Consider the following 20021-nt stretch of genomic DNA (forward strand, 5'->3'; position numbering starts at 1 on the left):
AGAATTCACCACTTTCCCTTGCTGTTCCTCCAGCTCCTGTTTGTCAACCTGGTTCAGAGTGCCCCAGCTTCCAAGCCTGAAAGCTGATACTGACTCCAATTCTTAGAGTTTCAATTTAGGCAAAAGTAGTTGGAGACAGCTGCCAATGCTTTGACTCTACCCTGCTGCTTCGTCCCAACTCTGGGCACTGTCCAGCAGGGGCCCAAGCCCCCCCTCCCACCTCTGGCAGCCTATTAACTTCTTATTTGGGGAGTTGAGGGATCTAATAGCCCTTTGGCTTATAGACTGGGCATTCTCTGCAGGGTGCTCTTTATGGAAACCCAAAGCTTTTCAGGTGCCTCTTCCCCAGGATCAATAGGTTTTTATTTCTTCCCCTAGGGTGAGGAATCAGAACTGAGATGGTGCTAGCTTGGCAGGTGGAAAGGAAGGGAAAGGGATGTCGTTGCAGGATTGAGCAGTTCCTGGCTCCATTCCCCTACCCCTACACATATCCCAAAGGCCCACTGCAGGTCACACATCCAGGGAGAGGTGGGAGGCACCAACAGCAGAAGAGGCCTGAACAGGAGAGGAGGGAATAGGGGAGAAGGGGAAATTCTCAAGCTGACTGGGAGCAGTTGTTGCTCTTAGGGGATAGGTTGGGTGTTTCACAGCTCCCCTTGCCCTTCTGATCCTCCCCTGTGGGGAGGGGTTAGGATTAGGGACAGACATTAGAGCTTAGAAGGGGTTAGTGTTTGTCTGAAGTTAGGGTTAAGGCTAAGGTTCAACCTAGACCTAGGAACAGGAAGAGGGTTAGAGTTAGAGATAGGTTTAGGGCCGTGGGTAGGATTAGAACTCCCACTGACTCTGGTGAATGTGCACACAGAGGTATCACATTGGTGGTGTTAGTAACAAAATCCTCATTCTGGATCTTTATGGGAATGGCTAGCTTAGTAGTTTGGTTATGGACCACATTAGGGTTTCCTTTGGTTACATCGGTTTAAGCCTAGCCTGCATTTGGATTCTAGCCTACCTGCTCCCTTCTCTCCCACCAGCATCTCTGAGCTTCTCGGTCCAGCACCAGGCTCATCACCTATTATCTGGATCTCCCTGAGCCCAAGATTGGGAGTGGGGCTCCTGATAAGGTATTTATTAGATAGATAGATAGATATACATATATAATACCTAATAGTGTATACACACACACACACACACACACACACATATATATATATATATATATATATATTTTTTTTTTTTTTTCTTTTGTAGAGGTGGGGCTGCCTGTGTGGCCCAGGCTGGTCTCAAACTCCTGGGCTGAATCGATTTACCCACCTCGGTCTCCCAAAGTGTTGGGATTACAGGCATGAGCCACTGCCCCAGGCTAGTATTTACTTTTCTGTTGGTGGAAGGGCTTCACCCCTGTCCAATGCCCTGACCACAGCTGAAGAAGCCAAGCTTCAGGGACCAATAGCTCCACATTAGGGGCAGCAGCACTCTGCTTTAGTTTCTCTTCCTACTTTTTGGAAGATGGTCACAGTTATCATTCAATAGTAGCTATTTTCTCAACAGCTGTTCCAGGCAGGAAAAGCAGGCACTGAGGTTGTTTAACCCCCATTCACCAAGTATATGTACTTGTCCATATCACACAGCCAGTTGCTGTTCCACGAGGAAGAAGAACCCTGCAGGGTTGTTTGGCTACTGACCAGGTTCCTCTCTCAGGAGAGCTGGATTCCCAGTGGCCTTGTTAGGGTCATCCAAGGGTCAGAATCTCAGGGTCCTCTGGCAAGGTTAGGAAACCAGTCCCCCAACAGCATATTCTATTTGTTTGAGAGAGGTAAGCTTCCAAGCCTGGGAGTGGTAAAAGGGGAGGATAGGGGACACCACAAACAAGGTTGTGTTCTGGATTCAAGGAAAAGCCACCAAGTCATCGATAAAAATAGAGATTTTATTCTGCAGAGGAAGATGCTACACTGGTGGGGGCGAGGAGCCGCTAATAGCTACAGTGGAAGGAAATACTGATTCCAGGAGGCAAATGCATCTTTGAGAAACTGAGGAGAGAAGAGGGACCAGAAAAGGCTGCAGGGAGAAAGGAGAGAAGAGTGGAGAGGGATTGGGTTGGGTTGGAGGTGGTCTTTGCAAACCAGGCTGGGACCCAGCACAATAAATAGTTTTATTTACAACATCCAAACTCGTGGCTCTGTATCCACGTTTCAGTGCAAATTATTTACACACTGATGAGGAGGCAGGACAGGAAGGGGTAGGAGGTGGCCCAGGGAGGCATGGCTCACAGCTGTTCAATGGCTCCACGACAGAGACTGGGAGAATGGGGGCATTTCTGCTGGTTCCCCCAACCTCATTTCCACATCATCACAGCTGCCCTTTTGCCCTGTAACCTCCTGCTTCAGCTACAGGTGGGGAGGAGAAAGGCCCTGATGCCCAGGTGTGGGTTCAGGGTCTGCACCCATGGCAGGAGAATAGGAAGGGACTTAGGAGGACCCGGAGAAAACGCAGGACAAAGGGGAAGAAGAGAGGCAGAGAGGTCGCTGGCGCGATGGAGCAGGCAGAATGACACCATCAGGAGCCGACCCCATGGCGGAGGGGACCCTTCCTTCTCTCACCTCCTGGCCAAGCAGGGGGCAGTGCAACAAGGGGTCTCCCGCGGAGAGGGAGGGAGGTAGGTCCGGGGCAGGTCCATCAGGATGGCAAGAGGGTTCATGCCGCCCCAGGCAAGTGGTTTGAGGAGTCCCCAGGTAGGAGGAAGTGGGAGAGATGGGATGCGTATGAACCGCGGGGAGTGTGACTGGAGGTACTCGGGTGGGCGAATAACCGGGTCTTGAGTGCTAGCGAGTCTGTTTGGGGGAGGGCTCGAGGAGAGCGTTCCTGGGGGCGAGTCCGCGCAGCGCCTCACAGACACTCGTGCAGTACGCGCGTGTGCGTGCAGTTGCGGCAGCTGACGTGGCAGCACCAGTGGAAGGTGCAGTTGCAGCGCTCGGTGACGCGCTGCGTGCGCGTGCGGTGGCCCCTGCCGCAGCAGAGCAGCTCGCAGCCGTCCAGCGCGGGCGACGAGCTGTTACAGGCGCGCCCTGCCGTGCCTGCTGTGCCCAGGCGTCCGCTGTACGTGCAGAAGTTGGGCGATTTCTCGAAGTAGACGAGGTCGTGGGGAGAGGGCGGTTTGTGGGCCGGGTCTTCCGGCTCCAGGCGCAGCAGCTCCGCCCGCGAAGCGCGGTTGCTGCCGCGGTTGCCGTAGAGGACGCGCGAGGCGCCGTCGAAGCGGTCGCGCAGCACATCGCCCACGGCGCGCAGCGTGGGCAGCCGCATCCAGCACGTGCGCACCGTGCATGAGCCGGACATCCCGTGGCACTTGCACTCCTGGCGCATCTCGGAGAATACGGTCTGCGGGGATAGGGGAAGAAAGAGTGTCCCAGGGCACCGGGCCAGAGTCACCCTCCCAGACACTGCCCTCTCCCGGACTCCACGGGGGCCGGACCTCAGCAAAGGCCCAGGCCTAGCTGAGCCCAGGGGAAGGGAGGCGCGAAATGTTCCGCTGAGATTTGGAAACCCTGCCCAACCCTGCTCCGCCGCGGCGAGTCAGTCTCGGCCTCTCAGGCTTATTTTTCGAATCTGTACAGCGAAGAGACTGTGCTTGATTTGCAACCTCTTCTACCTGTCCGCGGGCCAGACATACCTTTGCCCTCAGCCACTGTCTCCTCTATTCTCCGTCTTCGTTCCAAGCCTCCGGCTCTCCCAGGACGCCCTCTCCTGGTGCCCCTTGCCTTATCTCACCGACCGTCACTTCCCCAGCCCGAGGTTGGCCCCTGCCGCTCCGCTTAGGGTGCGGAGCCTCTCAAAGCTCACCGTACGGCCTGCCTCGTTGTTGTGAAGGTTCATGAGGAAGCGCAGGTCCCGCCCCTTCTCCCCGGAGTCCACGAACTCCCGGCCGAAGAGGCGGCCGAAGTCAATGTTGTCGCTGCAGCCCCCCCAGTGCCAGTCGGGGCCCCCGGGGCCGCGCCGCCGGTAGTCACACGTGCAGGATTCGATGGAACCTTCTGAGCAGGAGCGCGCCACCGAATGGGTGACCCCGGCGGAGGTGATAGCGAAGATAAACGCCGTTTCTCGACAGCCTGTGGGAGAAGGGAGCGGGGATCAGCGAGGGGGTACGCGGGGCGCGGCCAGCACCCTCATGAAGGGCTTGGGACCGGAATCCCACCCCCGACTCCGCACTTTGAGTCCTGAGAGCCAGGGCCGGCAGTGCTGGAAAGCTGGTCTCTAGGGCTAGTAGAGAAAGCAGGTGCGTGGGCACGCAGCCACGTCCACGGGCGTAATCACACCTTACTGGGAGATTCTAGGGCGCATTTTGGCTCGATAGCGGAAGTGGAGCAGCCCCAGAGAGACAAACCGAAGAGAGGGGAGCGGAAGAACCATACATCCCCAAGACTTCTTCGCAGCCCAAAACTTTCGGCCCGTTTTGGCGATGCAAGCCTTGCTGGGCGAGAGGCCAGACACACGCCTGCAGAGAGCAGCTTCCCAGGCGCTTTTGAGAGAGGCTGGGGGAAAGCGGCGGTCAGCCGGCGTCCGCGACCCGAAACTTTCTTTATCTGGGGCAGTAGCTCAGAAAAGTTAAGCTCGTTTCCAGGGTGCACGGCTGGAAAACGCCTGGTAGAAGTCTGGCCCCGAGCTGGCTCTGGGCACGAGGCACTTGGCAAGGTTGATTGTGTGACCCTCCAGGCGCCTGGGACACCTTCTCTGAACTCGCCCGCCCATGCCCTGGGGGTGACCCCGCGTTTCCCCTGCTCCCGGAAGCGTCGCCTTCCTGGGCACCCACCTCGGTTGACGATCTTGCCGAAGAGGTGGGGCCCTGGAGCAGTGGGACAGTTCCAGCGGCGATTCCGGAACTGCCACTTGCACTCGCGCACGGCACTCTGCAGCCCCCCACTCACGCTGTGCAGGATCCCCGGATTTTGGCGTATCAGACGCCGCTGTTTGCGGCTCAACAGCTGCAGACTGGGCTCGAGTACCAGTTGCAGACTCTTGGAGTCTGTAAGCAGGTTCGTGGAGGAGGCTACGTTCACAATACCCCTGGTGGGACGTATGATAGCTCAGGCTCAGGAAGGGGATCCGCACCCTAACCATAAAAACTGTGCCACCCGGTCCTCTTCCTGGGGGTATGTGGCTGGAGAGAATGGCGGGAGATTAATAATACGCTAATGACCCCGCTCTCCCAGGCTCACTAATTTGAAAGAACTGGGCGTCCAGACTTGTGTGTGCCCAGTAGTCCCAGGGCTGCTCGCCTGAGCCCTAGGTCCGGAGACTGGACAGAGGAGGTACCCGGAGACCGAGTGTCTACCTTGGATCTCCGAGCCTCTTCCGGTCAGCCTGAGCGAGATAATCATGGCCTGCAGTTCTTGCCCACCCAAGGCGTGAAATGCTTAGGAGTCCCACCCTCTTCTCCCCTCCTTTCTAGGCGAACTCCTGGCCCTTCACTTCCCGAGGTGGGGAAACCTGTGGTGAGGCCACCGCCGTGAGGCTGGAGTTGGCGCTCAAAGGGGAAGGGCGGTGCTAGATGAGAGTGGGCTCCCTGCCTGGGGTATCTTAGGCCTCCGCGGGCGGATCATTCGCCCCACTTGTACAGAGCTGGAGTCTGGGGCAGTTTCATGCCAGATCGCCCTTCGGTGTCGCGGAGGAAAGTCAGAGTGGGGAGGGAGCCTGTCGGCAGACGGATCCCAGAGCGTGGGAGCTGGGTAGGGTTGGCCCCTGGCTCTGTGCCGCGGGACAAGTGGCGACCCCGCACCAGCTCACTTACCACCATCGGCCACTGCTGTTGGCAGCCAGGGCTGCGGGCAGAGCGGCCAGCGCCAGCAGCAGCGTAGCAGAAACCCAGCCAGGCAACAGCGCCCAGAGCCCCATGGCCTGCCTGGCTTTGCCCGCTCTGTGCTGCAGTTGCGGCGACTTTGGTTGTTGCCCGCGACGGTGGGACGGGACGCGGCGGTGGCGGCAGTGGCGAGAGTTCGCAGTCTGGCTTTAACAACCCTGGGGGCGGGCGGCGGACAGCATGGCTCGCGGTCCCGGCTGGTGGGCTGAGGCGGCCACGGCGGGCGGCACCGCCTCTTATAGTTGCGGCGCTGGCTGAAGTGACGGGAGGAGGCTGCCCCTCCGGGCCGCACTGTGGCACCAGGGCGCACCGGTTAGGGGCGCAGACAATGGGCAGCGAGCGGGGCTGTGGTTCCCGCCCGTCTGAGCCGAGAGCTGACGGGTTGGCCGTCGGGGCTCACCCCCGCCCCCTGCCCGGTGGCCCCCGCCTCCGGGCCTGCACTGGCCGCGGACCCCTCCCCTTGGGACACCCTCCCACGCGCGCCCGCCTCACTCAGCTGAGCGTCCGGAGCCCGTCGAGGACTAGCATCCGCCAGGGGGCGCGGCGAGAGTGTGCTGCGGGGAGAGCCCGCCAGGGGCCCAGCCCGCCTCGCCGCCCGCGGTGGGGTTGTCCCCTCGACGTCACCCCGGGCCCCTCCGACGTCCCCTCTCTCCCCCATCCTGAGTGTCGGAAGGAAAGCTGTGGTTCTGGGCAGCGACTCCGGGGAGATGCTTAACCGCCCAGGAACCCCCGATGGCTGGACAGAGAAGGAAAAAGGGGAGACGGGGGCGTGAGTGCGGCTGTGGTCAGGGAAATCCCGGGGATGAGTTGTGGGGGTGAGCTAACCAAAAGGAGCCTAGCGGTGGAGAGAAACCTAAAGCAACAGGCAGTTTGCTCATGTGCGCCAGAAGAAGCGCACAAGTGGCTGTGTGTGTGTGTGTGTGAAGTGGAACAACGTGAATATGGGTGGGAGTGAGAATGTGCTGTGTTCTGAGGGTGCATCCTCCTGTGTGTTGGTACGTGCAGAAACTCCTTGTTCTGACGAAGGATGTTAGGAAACTTTCCAAAGAATTTTGGAATTTAGCTCAAGTCAGAAAAGGTCATGGAGTCACCTTGTCACAGTCACCGCCTGGGGCAGTGTGTCAGGAAGGAGGTGGCAACTGTCGACAGGAGACTCAGAAGCATGATTGAGGGATGCAGAGTGTCTGGACTGTGTGTGGAGTGGGTGGATGAGCATGTGCATGGGAAGATTAAATATGTGTGTATGCGTCATTCTGTTGCCCTTTGTACCTCGTGGCATCCTATGGCGTGTCACACTGTGGTATGTGTCAACCAGTGCATGTCATTGGGGGAGAGAGCTGAGCCTACAACCAAGATGGTATTGAGGTGAACCCAGCCTGGAGTGGCTAAGTCTCTGAGGCCTAGGCTCAGAAAGGATGGGAAGTAGTGCAGATGTCCACTGTATGTATGGTGATGGAGAGGACTGGGAAGACAAGGGTTGCTGGCTGCATTGAACCTAGATGAGGAAACTTGTGCCTCCATGTGTTTGCTTCTCTTTGGATGTTTCTGCCAAGTTTCTGTCTTCCCCTAAAGCTCTAGTTCCCACCACACTGGGATACCCAGAGTGCCTGTGACCATCTCATCCATTGTACACTTTTCTCTTCTCTCCCAGGGACTCCTACTCAGCTTCAAGGCCATTTAGGCCTCCTATTGAAGAAGTGACAGGCTGGGCGCGGTGGCTCATGCCTATAATCCCCACACTTTGGGAGGCCGAGGCAGGTGGATCACGAGGTCAGGAGATCGAGACCATCCTGGCCAACATAGTGGAATCCCATCTCTAATAAAAATACAAAAATTAGCTGAGTGTGGTGGCGCACACCTGTAGTCCCAGCTACTCAGGAGGCTGAGGCAGGAGAATGGCTTGAACCCGGGAGGTGGAGATTGCAGTGAGCCGAGATCACGCCATTGCACTCCAGTCTGGGCTACAAAGCAAGACTTCATCTGAAAAAAAAAAAAAAAGTGGCTGCTTTTCCCTATATGGGGAATAGGGGGCACTGCCAGCCTGGTTATCATGCCCCACCACCACACACATGGCCCCTGGAAGGAGGGAAGATCTCTTCTCTCTCCCCATTTTGCAGAATTAAAAATAGATCAGGCACTTGTCCAAGGTCCACGTCTAATAAATGAATCAATGGTAGAGCCAGATTAAAACCCAGACCAATTTGACTCAAAGCCCATGCTCTTTCGACCTTACCAGCTGCTTGCCAGTGTGCAGCAATTACAGGCTGGGAACCCTTCTCAAAATTGATGGGTAAAAATAATTTTGGGGGCCTTCCTGCCTCCCTTTTGAGTTCTAGCTCTCATTTTTTTCATCTCCCTTGTCTTTTAGGATGCCTTCTGACTGAGAAATTTCCCCAGGCCTGAACCTAAAGTCTCAAGTCCCAGAAATGACTAGGATTCCCTTCTAAGGCAGGGAAATCACTCTAAGGAATAAATGCCAGGTAAGTTTCATTAATATTCCTGGGCACTTGTGTTTTAAATGAGATGCATATTAACCCAAATGAAGCCTGATGAAAGTTATTTTAGAAAGAAATGTCCTTCTTTCCCTTTTTTCTTCCCTTTTGCCCAGCCTAGTATATCTGGCCCTTCCAAGGATCCACCCCGGAGGGAAAAGGTGTAGTGGTCCAGCACCCTCCGTAGATCCAAAAGCCAGTAGTCCCTGCAGAGAGCACCCAGCATAGATAGCTCAAGTAAATGGACAATGTACCATGGGGAGCCTGTCCTTTATCCCTTATGAGTTTTTTCCCACTGGGGCCTGGGTCACATCTTTTGGCCTGGTGGATTGATACAACACCGTGAGGGTGGGAGGCTGGCTGGAAAATATGGAAGCCCTGTCTTTGACGACTGTTGTCAAGCAGAGGTGGAAAGAGAGGAAAGGAGCCGCTGTGCTTTGTTCCAACATTCCACCCACCAGGAGTAGGGGGCAAGAGGGTAAGGCCCCTAGATCTGGGTCACATTGTTTATGACCTGGCTGACATTTCTTTTTCTTTTCTTTTTTTAAAATATGAAATGCTTCACAAATTTGCATGTCATCCTTGTGCAGGGGCCATGCTAATCTCTGTATCATTCCAATTTTAGTATATGTGCTGTCAAAACAAGCACCCAACTTTCTATTTAGATCAAATAATCATGATATCAACTGTCCCCTCTTTCTTTCCTGCATCATCCACTTATCTCTCTCCTGGAACATACACATAGGCATGCAGACATGCTGCAATAGTACCCATCTGAAAAACCCAAAAACTTCATTAGACCCCACGTTATTGCTCCATTTCAGTGATCCATTTTACTGCAAAAATCAAAAGGGTTGATTTAATTACTAGAGCCAATTTCTTTCTTTCTTTCTTTCTTTTTTTTGAGACGGAGTTTTGCTCTTGTTGTGCAGACTGGAGTGCAGTGGTATGATCTCGGCTCACTGTAACCTCCACCTTCCGGTTTCAAGCGATTCTCCTGCCTCAGCGTACCGAGTAGCTGGGATTACAGGCGCCCACCAACACTCCCACCTAATTTTTGTATTTTTAGTAGAGGCGGGGTTTCACCATGTTGGCCAGGCTGGTCTCGAACTCCTGACCTCGTGATCTGCCCACCTCGGCCTCCCAAAGTACTGGGATTACAGGCATGAGCCACTGCGCCCAGCCCAGAGCCATCTTTCCTAAAACAGAAGTCTGATTAGTTCATTTCTCTGCTCAAAATTTTCCAGCGAGACCCCATGTCACTCAAAGTAAAGGGGCCTCCTTCCTAGCCCTCCAGCTTCATTGCCTACCACTCTCTTCCTTGCGAATTTCTCCCCACTAGCCCCACTGGCCTCTTTTCTAATCCTTTGAACCAAGCATGCTCCTTTCTAAGGGTCTGTGCACCTGCTTTTCTGTCTTCTAAAATGCTCTTCCTCAGATCTCTCCAAGTATTTGTTCCTTCAGTTTGTTTTCCCTCCCCCTTTATAAAATAGAATCCCACTACTAATCTCCTTTACCCTGCTTCATTTTTCTCTGTATCAGTTTTGACCGTGGATGACTTTAAAGGCTTGAAGTTGAAAATCAGTAGCAAACCACCCCCCTGGAATAGGGTTAGAGGTGAGATGTTAGAGGGGAGAGGGGCTTTGCCTTGACTTTGGGATCTGGGGAGGAAGCAGGGCTCCAGGGTTTAGAGTTTGTGGGCAGAGGAGCCTACCCTCCTTTGAAGCACCTGCAGGCAGCACTGCCCCCTTGGGCTGGGAAGGCACAGCCCATCCATTAGGCCTGAGTACAGAAGGGGGCAAAATTCTGTCTAAGGTAATCCCATGGATTTGTTGGAGTGGACTGCTGAAAGTGGGGCCTTCCTGAGAGTCCAGTATACAGTCGGCCCGCAGACCCTTTGGTGCCTCCAGGTGGTGGCCTACGGTGCTGCAGCAGAAGGCGCATTAAGCGGAGGGTGGGCAGCGCAGCTGAGCTCACCGCCACGGGCGCATCCATCCCTCCTGGGCCTATAATTTGGGTTCCCCGGGTCTGGCCTCCCCTATCAGCGGCTCAGCAACAGATGAGTCACCCGGGACCCCGGGCCAAGGCAAACATGGGGGGGGGGAGGAGGAGGAGGCTTCTGAGGCTTTAGCCACCGCCTCAGTTGCTCGACATCCCCCAATCTCCAGGGGCCCCCACTCTTTTCTTTGACCCCCGCCCTCCAGGGCCCCAGTGTTCTTCCCACATTGCTCTCGTTACACCCTCCATCCCTAGGATGGGAAGGGCAGCCCTCCACTCTTCTCATTGAGGGGAAGGGGAACCAGCTTGCTCCTAGTCCCTCCCTGCAGTGATGAAAGCCCCCCACTTTCCCCCTCCTGTCATTGGCCCTGACCCACGTCAAGGTCTCTCTGGTTCCCGTCCCTCCCCTTTCTTGGAGCTGGCCGCGTGCTTGGGGTATTAGGCAATGGGTGTGCACCCACAGCCCTCTCCAGGCCCCGCCTGTCCCACCGCCCTCTAGCCGCCTGCGGGTCAGTGCTCAGGCCAGCCGGTCGGGCTGAGGGCACTGCGGGCCAGCTCAGGCCACCCAGTCTGCCGGCCTGTGGCCTCTTGTCCCAGAGTTGGGCTTCAGTAGAGAGAAGGAGCAGGACTCTGGGTCCTTGGATTTGGAACAGTCCTGCTTGGGGAGACCTAGGGTCACCAGGAAGTTGAAACCTATTGTAGTAGTTCTGCCCCTCGCCCCTTCTTGGCACCTGGCTGTATGCTGGAGCCTGACAAGGGTAGAACCAGAAGGCAAAAAATAATCCCAAACCTAAGGGGGACCCAGAGACACATGGAGAAATACAAATGTCCATGAGGTCCCCATGGAGAAGAGAGGCTTAGGCAACCTCATTCCCCTCTTCCAAGGACCTGGCAGGAATCCCAGGCTGACTGCAAGAAAAAGGATAAGGACACTGGCGGGGATCATGAATCCAGGTGTAAGGATGAAAACTATGAGATGGGGCTTGGAGATTCTGGTGACCTCCAAAACCACACATGGTTTGGCTCTTGTCCTCTAAATGGGAAGGAGGGTCAGGAACTCTAGTGCTCCCTCTTACCCATCCCAGAGGTAGGGAATCAGAGAAAAGCAGTCTGGTCCAGGCTGTCCAGTGTCAGGGACCATGGCACTTTCACCTCCCGACTGCTCACAGCCTGGCACGTAAAGGTGATCTGTAAATATCCCAACAGATGTAAGTTTGCTCGATCTCCTGTCTCAGACTGCTGTGCCCGCTATCCAACAGTGACCCCTGCAGCACGGGCAGGACCTCCAGCAGCACAGACTGGAGGCTGGCTGCCCAGCAGAGCTGCAACGCCACCACCAAGGAAGAGGTGACTGTGGTTGTGGGTATCATCCCTGTTCCTCTGCTTGCTTGGGGGCAGTCTGAGTCAATGTGCCTGGGGCGCGTGGGGCCAGCCGTGCCTTGGGCTGCGGTCTGGCAGGGGCGGGGGGCGGCTGGAAAGCCTGGGGCCCCTCTCTGGCAAAAATAGCCCACAGTGGTTAGAGCTTCGAGGGTGAGTCAGGCGGGAGCACGGTGGCGCCTAACCCATTCGCTGCCACTGGGTCTCCCTAAGGCGGTTTGCCTTTGCCTGTGCACCCCAAGACCAGGCTCTTTCCCGGCTGCCCTTGGGCTTGGCTCAATTTTGGATCCCAAGGCCCTCCTCATCCCATAAGAAGCAAGTCTACAGCTTGGAGCAGGAATCCAGGCCACCCAAAGTGCAGACCGGGGGAATCCCGAGAAGGGTAGGATACCTCTGTTGGCAAGCATCCCTGCCAGGCAAGGAAGCATCGGGGCAGGCTGACAATCTTTGGTGCTACCTGAACCTCTGCTAGGGCCAAACTCTGAGGCCAAAGCTGTCCCCTCCAAAGGGGCAGGCGCAGGGCTTGGAGGAGGGTGGGAACCAAGCTGCCCAGACCTGTGCTTCTCCTGCCCGCTCTGAGTACCCCGGGTGCGCTCAGGCTGTGGGTGCCACATGTGACTGTCCCACACCGAGAAGCCCAAAGACTGTCTGGCTCCATCCTCATCTTCTCAAAGGCACCTTCCAGCCACCCTGATCTTGGTGGAGAAACTGACGCAAAGAGAAGTGATGAAAGATGTGGCCATTTGGGCCCCATTCTGGCTCCCTAGGAAGGTTACTACACCCTCCCTGCAGCCTTGGCGACCCCAGATCAGGTGAGAGGAACTCTGGCCACCTCCTTCTTCAGTGGGGCCAAGCCTGAACCCAGGCGTCGGGGGAGAGGGTGTGTGTGTGTGTGTGTGCGCGCGCGCGCGCCCGGGCGCGCGCGCGCTGGGAGGAGGGGGAGGCTGCATTCGCCTGGTCAAGGCTGGGAGTGGAGGGTAGGGTGGGGAAGCCCCAGGCTCGGGGAGGGGCTGCAGCTCCGTCAGCCCGGCAGAGCCACCCTGAGCTCGGTGAGAGCAAAGCCAGAGCCCCCAGTCCTTTCCTCGCCGGCTTGCTAGCTCTCTCGATCACTCCCTCCCTTCCTCCCTCCCTTCCTCCTGGCGGCCGCGGCGGCGCTGGGGAAGCGGTGAAGAGGAGTGGCCCGGCCCTGGAAGAATGCGGCTCTGACAAGGGGACAGAACCCAACGCAGTCTCCCCACGGTTTAAGCAGCAATAGTGAAGCCCAGGCAACCCAACCGTGCCTGTCTCGGACCCCGCACCCAAACCACTGGAGGTAATTAGACCTGGGAAAGCAGGGAGGGCAGGGACGTGCACACGAGGAAGAGACAGGCACGTGTGTAGTCAGACAGACAGACAGACACGCATCCACCCACAGAAGCACAGAGACGCATAGAGAGCCAGAGATATTGCTAGAGATAAAGACACAGAGAATAAAGGAGTGCCCCCAGATTTAGAATGCAATGAATGTGAGAGCCAAGGGGTGAGGACCAGACGGGCGACTATGGAGGAGGGGAGCTTGTAGTTAGGCAAGGTGGGGGATAGGGAAGAGGACTCAGTCTGTGCCACGGTCCCTTTTAGGACGGAGCCAGGCTCTCCTCCCCATCTTTCCTGCACCTGGAGCCTCTCCTCTTTCCTTGCTGCTCAGGGAGGGGGCAGTGTGAGTGGGGAACTCATTCTTAGACCTTTCTCATGGAGCCTACTTGCCCTTGATGACACCTGGAGGTGACACCCCCTTAGGTGGTGGGGAACCTCCTCCCTATCCCTCTCCCTAGCCCTGTGAGGGCGGGGAAGCTAGTCGTGGGGCCCTGGAAAAGGGAGCAGTAGGCGAGGTTGTGGAGCAAGTGTTTGTGAGTCTGTGTGTCTGAGTTTGCAAGTGAGTATGTGTCTGTGTGCCGGGTGTTGTGTCTGATTGGGCAAGGTTCCAGGGGTGCTCGCTTGAGTCCTGAGCTGGGACAACGCCTTGACTCTTCTTCTTTAAGACCTCCAAGCCTCAGGGACTCTGGGAATCAAGGGGTGTTTCTTCTTGTTTTGTTTGAGGAGGAATGAGAAGGGTCAGTAGGGTGGCACCGGTGGGTTAGGAGCCCGAAGAAGGGCATCACTTGGTTCCCCAAGCGAGCCGCCCTATTCCTGAACCCGCATCAAGTCTCCCGTCCCGCAGGTCCTGATCGATCTGCCCACCGGAGCCTCCGGGCTTCGACATGCTGGAGGAGCCCCGGCCGCGGCCTCCGCCCTCGGGCCTCGCGGGTCTCCTGTTCCTGGCGTTGTGCAGTCGGTGAGCAGTTCCCCTTGTCTCCCAGGCCATAGAAACACCGACCCGGGGTGGGGAGAGTTGGAGGGGTCTGGACCGCAGACCCCAGACGCCTTCTTGGTTCCCAGGGCTCTAAGCAATGAGATTCTGGGCCTGAAGTTGCCTGGCGAGCCGCCGCTGACGGCCAACACCGTGTGCTTGACGCTGTCCGGCCTGAGCAAGCGGCAGCTAGGCCTGTGCCTGCGCAACCCCGACGTGACGGCGTCCGCGCTTCAGGGTCTGCACATCGCGGTCCACGAGTGTCAGCACCAGCTGCGCGACCAGCGCTGGAACTGCTCCGCGCTTGAGGGCGGCGGCCGCCTGCCGCACCACAGCGCCATCCTCAAGCGCGGTGAGCCTGGCTGGGCGGGTCGGCGCTGCCGCGGAGGCTAGGGGGTGGGGGGCAGGGCGAGGCGCGCGGAGGCGGGAAGGGATGGTTTCGCGGCTCCGGGAGGGGCCTCTCCTGGAATTCCCCGCCCCCCCCGGAGCCGCTCTGAGCCAGGTCTGGCCACTCGTCTGGGCCCCTGCGCGCCTAACTTCCACCTGCGTGCTGCCAGCGAGGCAGCTGGGTCCCTGCTCTCCTACCCTAGGGCCCCCCTTTCCTGCCTTCGCTCAGCTTAATCTGGGTTGCACCTGTGAACAAGAGATGCCCCCAGTCCTGGAAGCTTCAAACGCCCCCCTATTCCCTCCACCATTTTCTCTCCCCCCATCTTGGCTGGACAAGCCCAGGCTGGTGTCCCCAGTGTCTCAGCGGGGGTGGGGTGACGCCCCCAACCGTTTAAGGGTTAAATCTGCTCCCCTAATTGCTGGGGTTCCCAGGAGCCAAAGCTGGGAACAAAGACCCTGATGACTTTGAAGCTGGGGAGCCAGTCCCCTCCTCTGTGCTGTGGTGGCTCCAGGTGTTGCTCACCTGAGCAGGTGAAGAACGGCTGGAGAGGCAGAGAACAGGTCACTGCTGGCCTGGTCTGGGAGGCATGGCTGCCTCTCCTGGTTTCCCACTGGAGTTCACTCCCTGAGGTGTAAAGACCCATGGGGGCTCAGCCCAGAGATGGGGGCAGTGCTCTGGGGACTATGGGGTTAATAGGCAGCTGCCATCTGCAGGGGAATTCCCAAGACTTGTGCAAACAGCTTCACCCCTGGAGGGTTGGAGTTAGGGGGATCAGAAGGCTGGCCCAGGAGCCCTAGATCCTGGGGTAGCAGAGGCCTGGTCTCTAAGGGGGTGCTGTCTCTCGTCTTCTCAGGGCTCCGGAGAGCCCCTGCCTAAAATGAAGTGAGGGTCCCCCTCCTTCCCTACAGGGCCTGGTGTAGGGGAAGGCTTGGACACCCAAATGGTGAGCATGTTTATTTAAGTCTGGGAAAGGCTTGGCAGCCTGAGCTTCTGTGACCCCCAAAACATAACAAAGAAGCCAACCTTTTAAGAGGGCCTTAGGGAAAATCACTCCCCCACCTCTCTCCTCCTCTCAGTGTTTTATAGGGTAATAGCAGGTTAGGATAAACATAAAAAGGGCAGTCTTGAAGGGCAAATATAAAACTACATCTTGGGAAGCGGAAGGGCAGCTCCATAGCTCCAGTGCTTTGGGGGTGCTAGGATGGTGGTAGGTAGGTTGGTTAAAAGACTGATTAACCCTGAAGTGAATTTAAAAAAAAAAAAAAAAAACCAGAACCACAAAGGCTCTGCTCCCACCTCACCCACCCAAGCTCCCTGCAGGGTTGGGGGAATTTCTAAGGCTTTCAGATGTAGAACTCGGTTGTACACATCTTCAAAGACCTCAGGGACTCCCTCTTAGTCATCTCCCGACTCCAGGGGTCTCTCCCTGTGGGCTAGCTCTTTCATCTACACCTGAAAATCACAGACTTACAGAATGAGAATGGGCCTCAGAGATCATCTTGACCCATCGTCTCCTGCCTCCCTTTAGAAATGAAGAATCTGAGGCTCTGTGCTTTTTGTACCCTTCCTTGTCCCATGACTTTCCTCCAAATCACTCAACTGGTGAATGGCAGGGTCAGGATTCAGTTAGGAATTTCTGGAGTTGCAGGGGGGCTGTTTATTTCTTTCTGCCTCCACACTCTCAGCTGCCTGTCAACCTTACCTCCACCATCACACCCTTCTCATCCCCAGGTTTCCGAGAAAGTGCTTTTTCCTTCTCCATGCTGGCTGCTGGGGTCATGCACGCAGTAGCCACGGCCTGCAGCCTGGGCAAGCTGGTGAGCTGTGGCTGTGGCTGGAAGGGCAGTGGTGAGCAGGATCGGCTGAGGGCCAAACTGCTGCAGCTGCAGGCACTGTCCCGAGGCAAGAGTTTCCCCTACTCTCTGCCCAGCCCTGGCCCTGGCTCAAGCCCCAGCCCTGGCCCCCAGGACACATGGGAATGGGGTGGCTGTAACCATGACATGGACTTTGGAGAGAAGTTCTCTCGGGATTTCTTGGATTCCAGGGAAGCTCCCCGGGACATCCAGGCACGAATGCGAATCCACAACAACAGGGTGGGGCGCCAGGTATGTGTGTACATCTTGTCCTGGGTCTCCCCAGCTTTCGAGGCCTGGTTAGAGTTTGAGAGGCATAGGGAAATGATAGGATAAAGTGTGATGAGTGACTGACACTCACCATCAGCAAGTCACCCAGCCTCAGTTTTGTATCTGTAAAGAACCTAATGATACTTATCTTACAGTGTTATTAAGACTGAGCTAGCAGGCCAGTGTGGTGGCTCACGCCTATAATTTCAGCACTTTTGGAGGCTGAGAGGGGAGGATTGCTTGAGGCCAGGAGTTCAAGAACAGCCTGAGCAACGTTGTGAGACCCCATCTCTATATTTAAAAAAATTATATATATAAAAACAGACTGGGCCGGGCGCGGTGGCTCATGTCTGTAATCCCAGCACTTTGGGAGGCTGAGGCAGGCAGATCACCTGAGGTCAAGAGTCCGAGACCACCCTGGCCAAGGTGGAGAAACCCCATCTCTATTAAAAGTACAAAAATTAGGCCGGGTGCAGTGGCTCACACCTGTAATCCCAGCACTTTGGGAGGCCGAGGCGGGTGGATCAAGAGGTCAGGAGATCGAGACCATCCTGGCTAACATGGGAAACCTTGTCTCTATTAAAAACACAAAAAATTAGCCAGGCATGGTGGCTCCTGTAGTCCCAGCTACTGGGGAGACTGAGGCAGGAGAATCGCTTGAACCTGGGAGGCAGAGGTTGCAGTGAGCCTAGATCGTGCCATTGCACTCCAGCCTGGGCGACAGAGCAAGACTCCCTCTCAGAAAAAAAAAAAAAAAGACAAAAATTAGCCAGGTGTGGTGGCCTGCACCTGTAATCCCAGCTACTCAGTAGGCTGAGGCAGGAGAATCGCTTGAACCTGGGAGGCGGAGGTTGCAGTGAGCCGAGATGGCGCCACTGCACTCCAGCCTGGGCGACAAGAGCAAGGCTCCATCTCAAAAAACAAAAACAAACAAAAAAAACAGACTGAGCTAGCAAATAGTATACCCAGCATAGTGCCTCATCGTTGGCTGACTGCATAGTAGCTCTTATTACAGCTACCTTCCCTACAGAATTTAGGCGTGCTGTGGGCCAGACTCCCAATTTTATAAGTGCTTACAATGGAAAGAGCACTGGATTGGGAGTCAGGACAACTTGAGTTGAGTCTTGGCTCTATTACCAGCTGTTGATGGAAGATGGACAAATCACACTGCTCTGTCTTCAATTCTGCCATCATAAAATGAGGAAGTTGGCTATTAGCTAACTACAATGTCCTTTCTGTTCTGATATGCCATGTTATTCTTGCCTCCATTTGTCCCTCCCTGTGTTCTCTGTTCCCTTCCCTCTCCTGTGCCTCTGTGTTCTGTCCATTTGCTGCCCTCCGCTTCACCTCTTTTCCCCCTGATGCTCTAGGTGGTAACTGAAAACCTGAAGCGGAAATGCAAGTGTCATGGCACGTCAGGCAGCTGCCAGTTCAAGACATGCTGGAGGGCGGCCCCAGAGTTCCGGGCAGTGGGGGCGGCGTTGAGGGAGCGGCTGGGCCGGGCCATCTTCATTGATACCCACAACCGCAATTCTGGAGCCTTCCAGCCCCGTCTCCGTCCCCGTCGCCTCTCAGGAGAGCTGGTCTACTTTGAGAAGTCTCCTGACTTCTGTGAGCGAGACCCCACTATGGGCTCCCCAGGGACAAGGGGCCGGGCCTGCAACAAGACCAGCCGCCTGTTGGATGGCTGTGGCAGCCTGTGCTGTGGCCGTGGGCACAACGTGCTCCGGCAGACACGAGTTGAGCGCTGCCATTGCCGCTTCCACTGGTGCTGCTATGTGCTGTGTGATGAGTGCAAGGTTACAGAGTGGGTGAATGTGTGTAAGTGAGGGTCAGCCTTACCTTGGGGCTGGGGAAGAGGACTGTGTGAGAGGGGCGCCTTTTCAGCCCTTTGCTCTGATTTCCTTCCAAGGTCACTCTTGGTCCCTGGAAGCTTAAAGTATCTACCTGGAAACAGCTTTAGGGGTGGTGGGGGTCAGGTGGACTCTGGGATGTGTAGCCTTCTCCCCAACAATTGGAGGGTCTTGAGGGGAAGCTGCCACCCCTCTTCTGCTCCTTAGACACCTGAATGGACTGAGATGAAATGCACTGTATTGCTCCTCCCACTTCTCAGCTCCAGAGCCCCTTTAACCCTGATTCATACTCCTTTTGGCTGGGGAGTCCCTATAGTTTCACCACTCCTCTCCCTTGAGGGATAACCCCAGGCACTGTTTGGAGCCGTAAGATCTGTATCTAGAAAGAGATCACCCACTCCTATGTACTATCCCCAAACTCCTTTACTGCAGCCTGGGCTCCCTCTTGTGGGATAATGGGAGACAGTGGTAGAGAGGTTTTTCTTGGGAAAGAGACAGAGTGCTGAGGGGCACTCTCCCCTGAATCCTCAGAGAGTTGTCTGTCCAGGCCCTTAGGGAAGTTGTCTCCTTCCATTCAGATGTTAATGGGGACCCTCCAAAGGAAGGGGTTTTCCCATGACTCTTGGAGCCTCTTTTTCCTTCTTCAGCAGGAAGGGTGGGAATGGATAATTTATCATACTGAGACTTGTTCTTGGTTCCTGTTTGAAACTAAAATAAATTAAGTTACTGGACTGGTGGATGCAGATGGTGATGTATGTACCCACACTTGGGATCCCAGTCCATAGCTTCTTTTCTAGGTGAATTCTCCTACCTTCCTACACTCAATGACTTTATGTATATCCTGCTGAGTTCCGCAAAGGATTTGAAATGAATCTCAGTGACTTTGTTGGCAACTTTTCCTTTGTAAAACCAGGAAGGACTCCTAGGTGGGAAGGGCTAGAGTTCCAGATGTAGGCCCTATTGACTCTCTATGTGCCTCAACTCCAGATTTCACCTTGATCACTGCCTTAGAACAAGGGCTGGCAATTTTTTTGTTTTTTTTTCTGTAAAGGGCTGGATAGTAAATACATTACACTTGTGGTCTTTGTCCCAACTATTCAACTCTGCCACAATTACTCAACTCTGCTGTTATAGATCAACAGCAGCCATAGACCACACATAAACGAATGAGCGTGGCCATGTCCAGTAAAACTTCATTCACAGAAATGGGCTGCAAGACCAAATTTGGTCCCCTAGCTGCAGTTTATTGACCCTCATTCTAGACCACGAGGTTGCCTTTGTTCTGGAGTTTTTCAGTCCTAAATGTATCTCAACACTGAATTTGGACCCAAAAGAACAGGTACTTTTTTCTCTGGTTCCAAAGGAGTGAACTTGGGATATAGATGCAAGACTGATGGGAAATGTATAAAAGAGATTCATATGCTTGAAATGGGAGTTTTTCCCTCTGGAAACTAGCAAAACCAGCATGTTCTCTCATGGAATTATTTGCATGTTTTTTGTCCTTATTTATTTGATTGAGACAGGGTCTCACTTTGTCACCCAGGCTGGAGTACAGTGGTGAGATCTTGGCTCATTGCAACCTCCTCCTCCTGGGTTCAAGCCATCCTTGTGCCTTA

At 55.5% G+C, this 20021-nt stretch overlaps 2 protein-coding genes and 1 non-coding gene across 8 annotated transcripts; 1 reads left to right on the forward strand and 2 right to left on the reverse strand.

Annotated features, from left to right (window-relative positions):
* Positions 1 to 1913: 1913 nt before the first annotated feature.
* WNT1 (Wnt family member 1) lies at positions 1914 to 6198 on the reverse strand. Its single transcript, XM_003825820.5, has 4 exons — positions 5780 to 6198; positions 4802 to 5055; positions 3835 to 4100; positions 1914 to 3372 (listed from the first exon to the last, which is right to left on the reverse strand). Exons 1-4 carry the CDS (start codon positions 5881 to 5883, stop codon positions 2884 to 2886), a joined length of 1113 nt encoding a protein of 370 aa, XP_003825868.1. The 5' UTR covers positions 5884 to 6198; the 3' UTR covers positions 1914 to 2883.
* WNT10B (Wnt family member 10B) lies at positions 4888 to 19136 on the forward strand. 6 transcript variants are annotated; one of them, XM_034935943.2, is made up of 9 exons: positions 4888 to 5024; positions 8217 to 8328; positions 9883 to 9957; positions 11545 to 11697; positions 11958 to 13027; positions 13913 to 14026; positions 14131 to 14393; positions 16161 to 16534; positions 17923 to 19136. In XM_034935943.2, the coding sequence occupies exons 6-9, from the start codon at positions 13953 to 13955 to the stop codon at positions 18379 to 18381; spliced, it is 1170 nt and encodes a 389-aa protein (XP_034791834.1). In that variant the 5' UTR covers positions 4888 to 5024; positions 8217 to 8328; positions 9883 to 9957; positions 11545 to 11697; positions 11958 to 13027; positions 13913 to 13952; the 3' UTR covers positions 18382 to 19136. The 6 variants fall into 6 exon arrangements, with proteins under 6 accessions (XP_034791834.1, XP_034791836.1, XP_034791835.1 ...); XM_034935945.2 differs by having other exon boundaries at positions 12390 to 13027; XM_034935944.2 differs by having other exon boundaries at positions 11545 to 11685.
* On the reverse strand, positions 8886 to 8989 carry LOC112436717 (U6 spliceosomal RNA). The gene has a single exon (XR_003025423.2). It is a non-coding gene; the product is annotated as a U6 spliceosomal RNA (small nuclear RNA).
* Positions 19137 to 20021: the final 885 nt, after the last annotated feature.

This window comes from Pan paniscus, chromosome 10 (genome assembly GCF_029289425.2).
Source record: "Pan paniscus chromosome 10, NHGRI_mPanPan1-v2.0_pri, whole genome shotgun sequence".
Taxonomy (NCBI): Eukaryota; Metazoa; Chordata; class Mammalia; order Primates; family Hominidae; genus Pan; species Pan paniscus.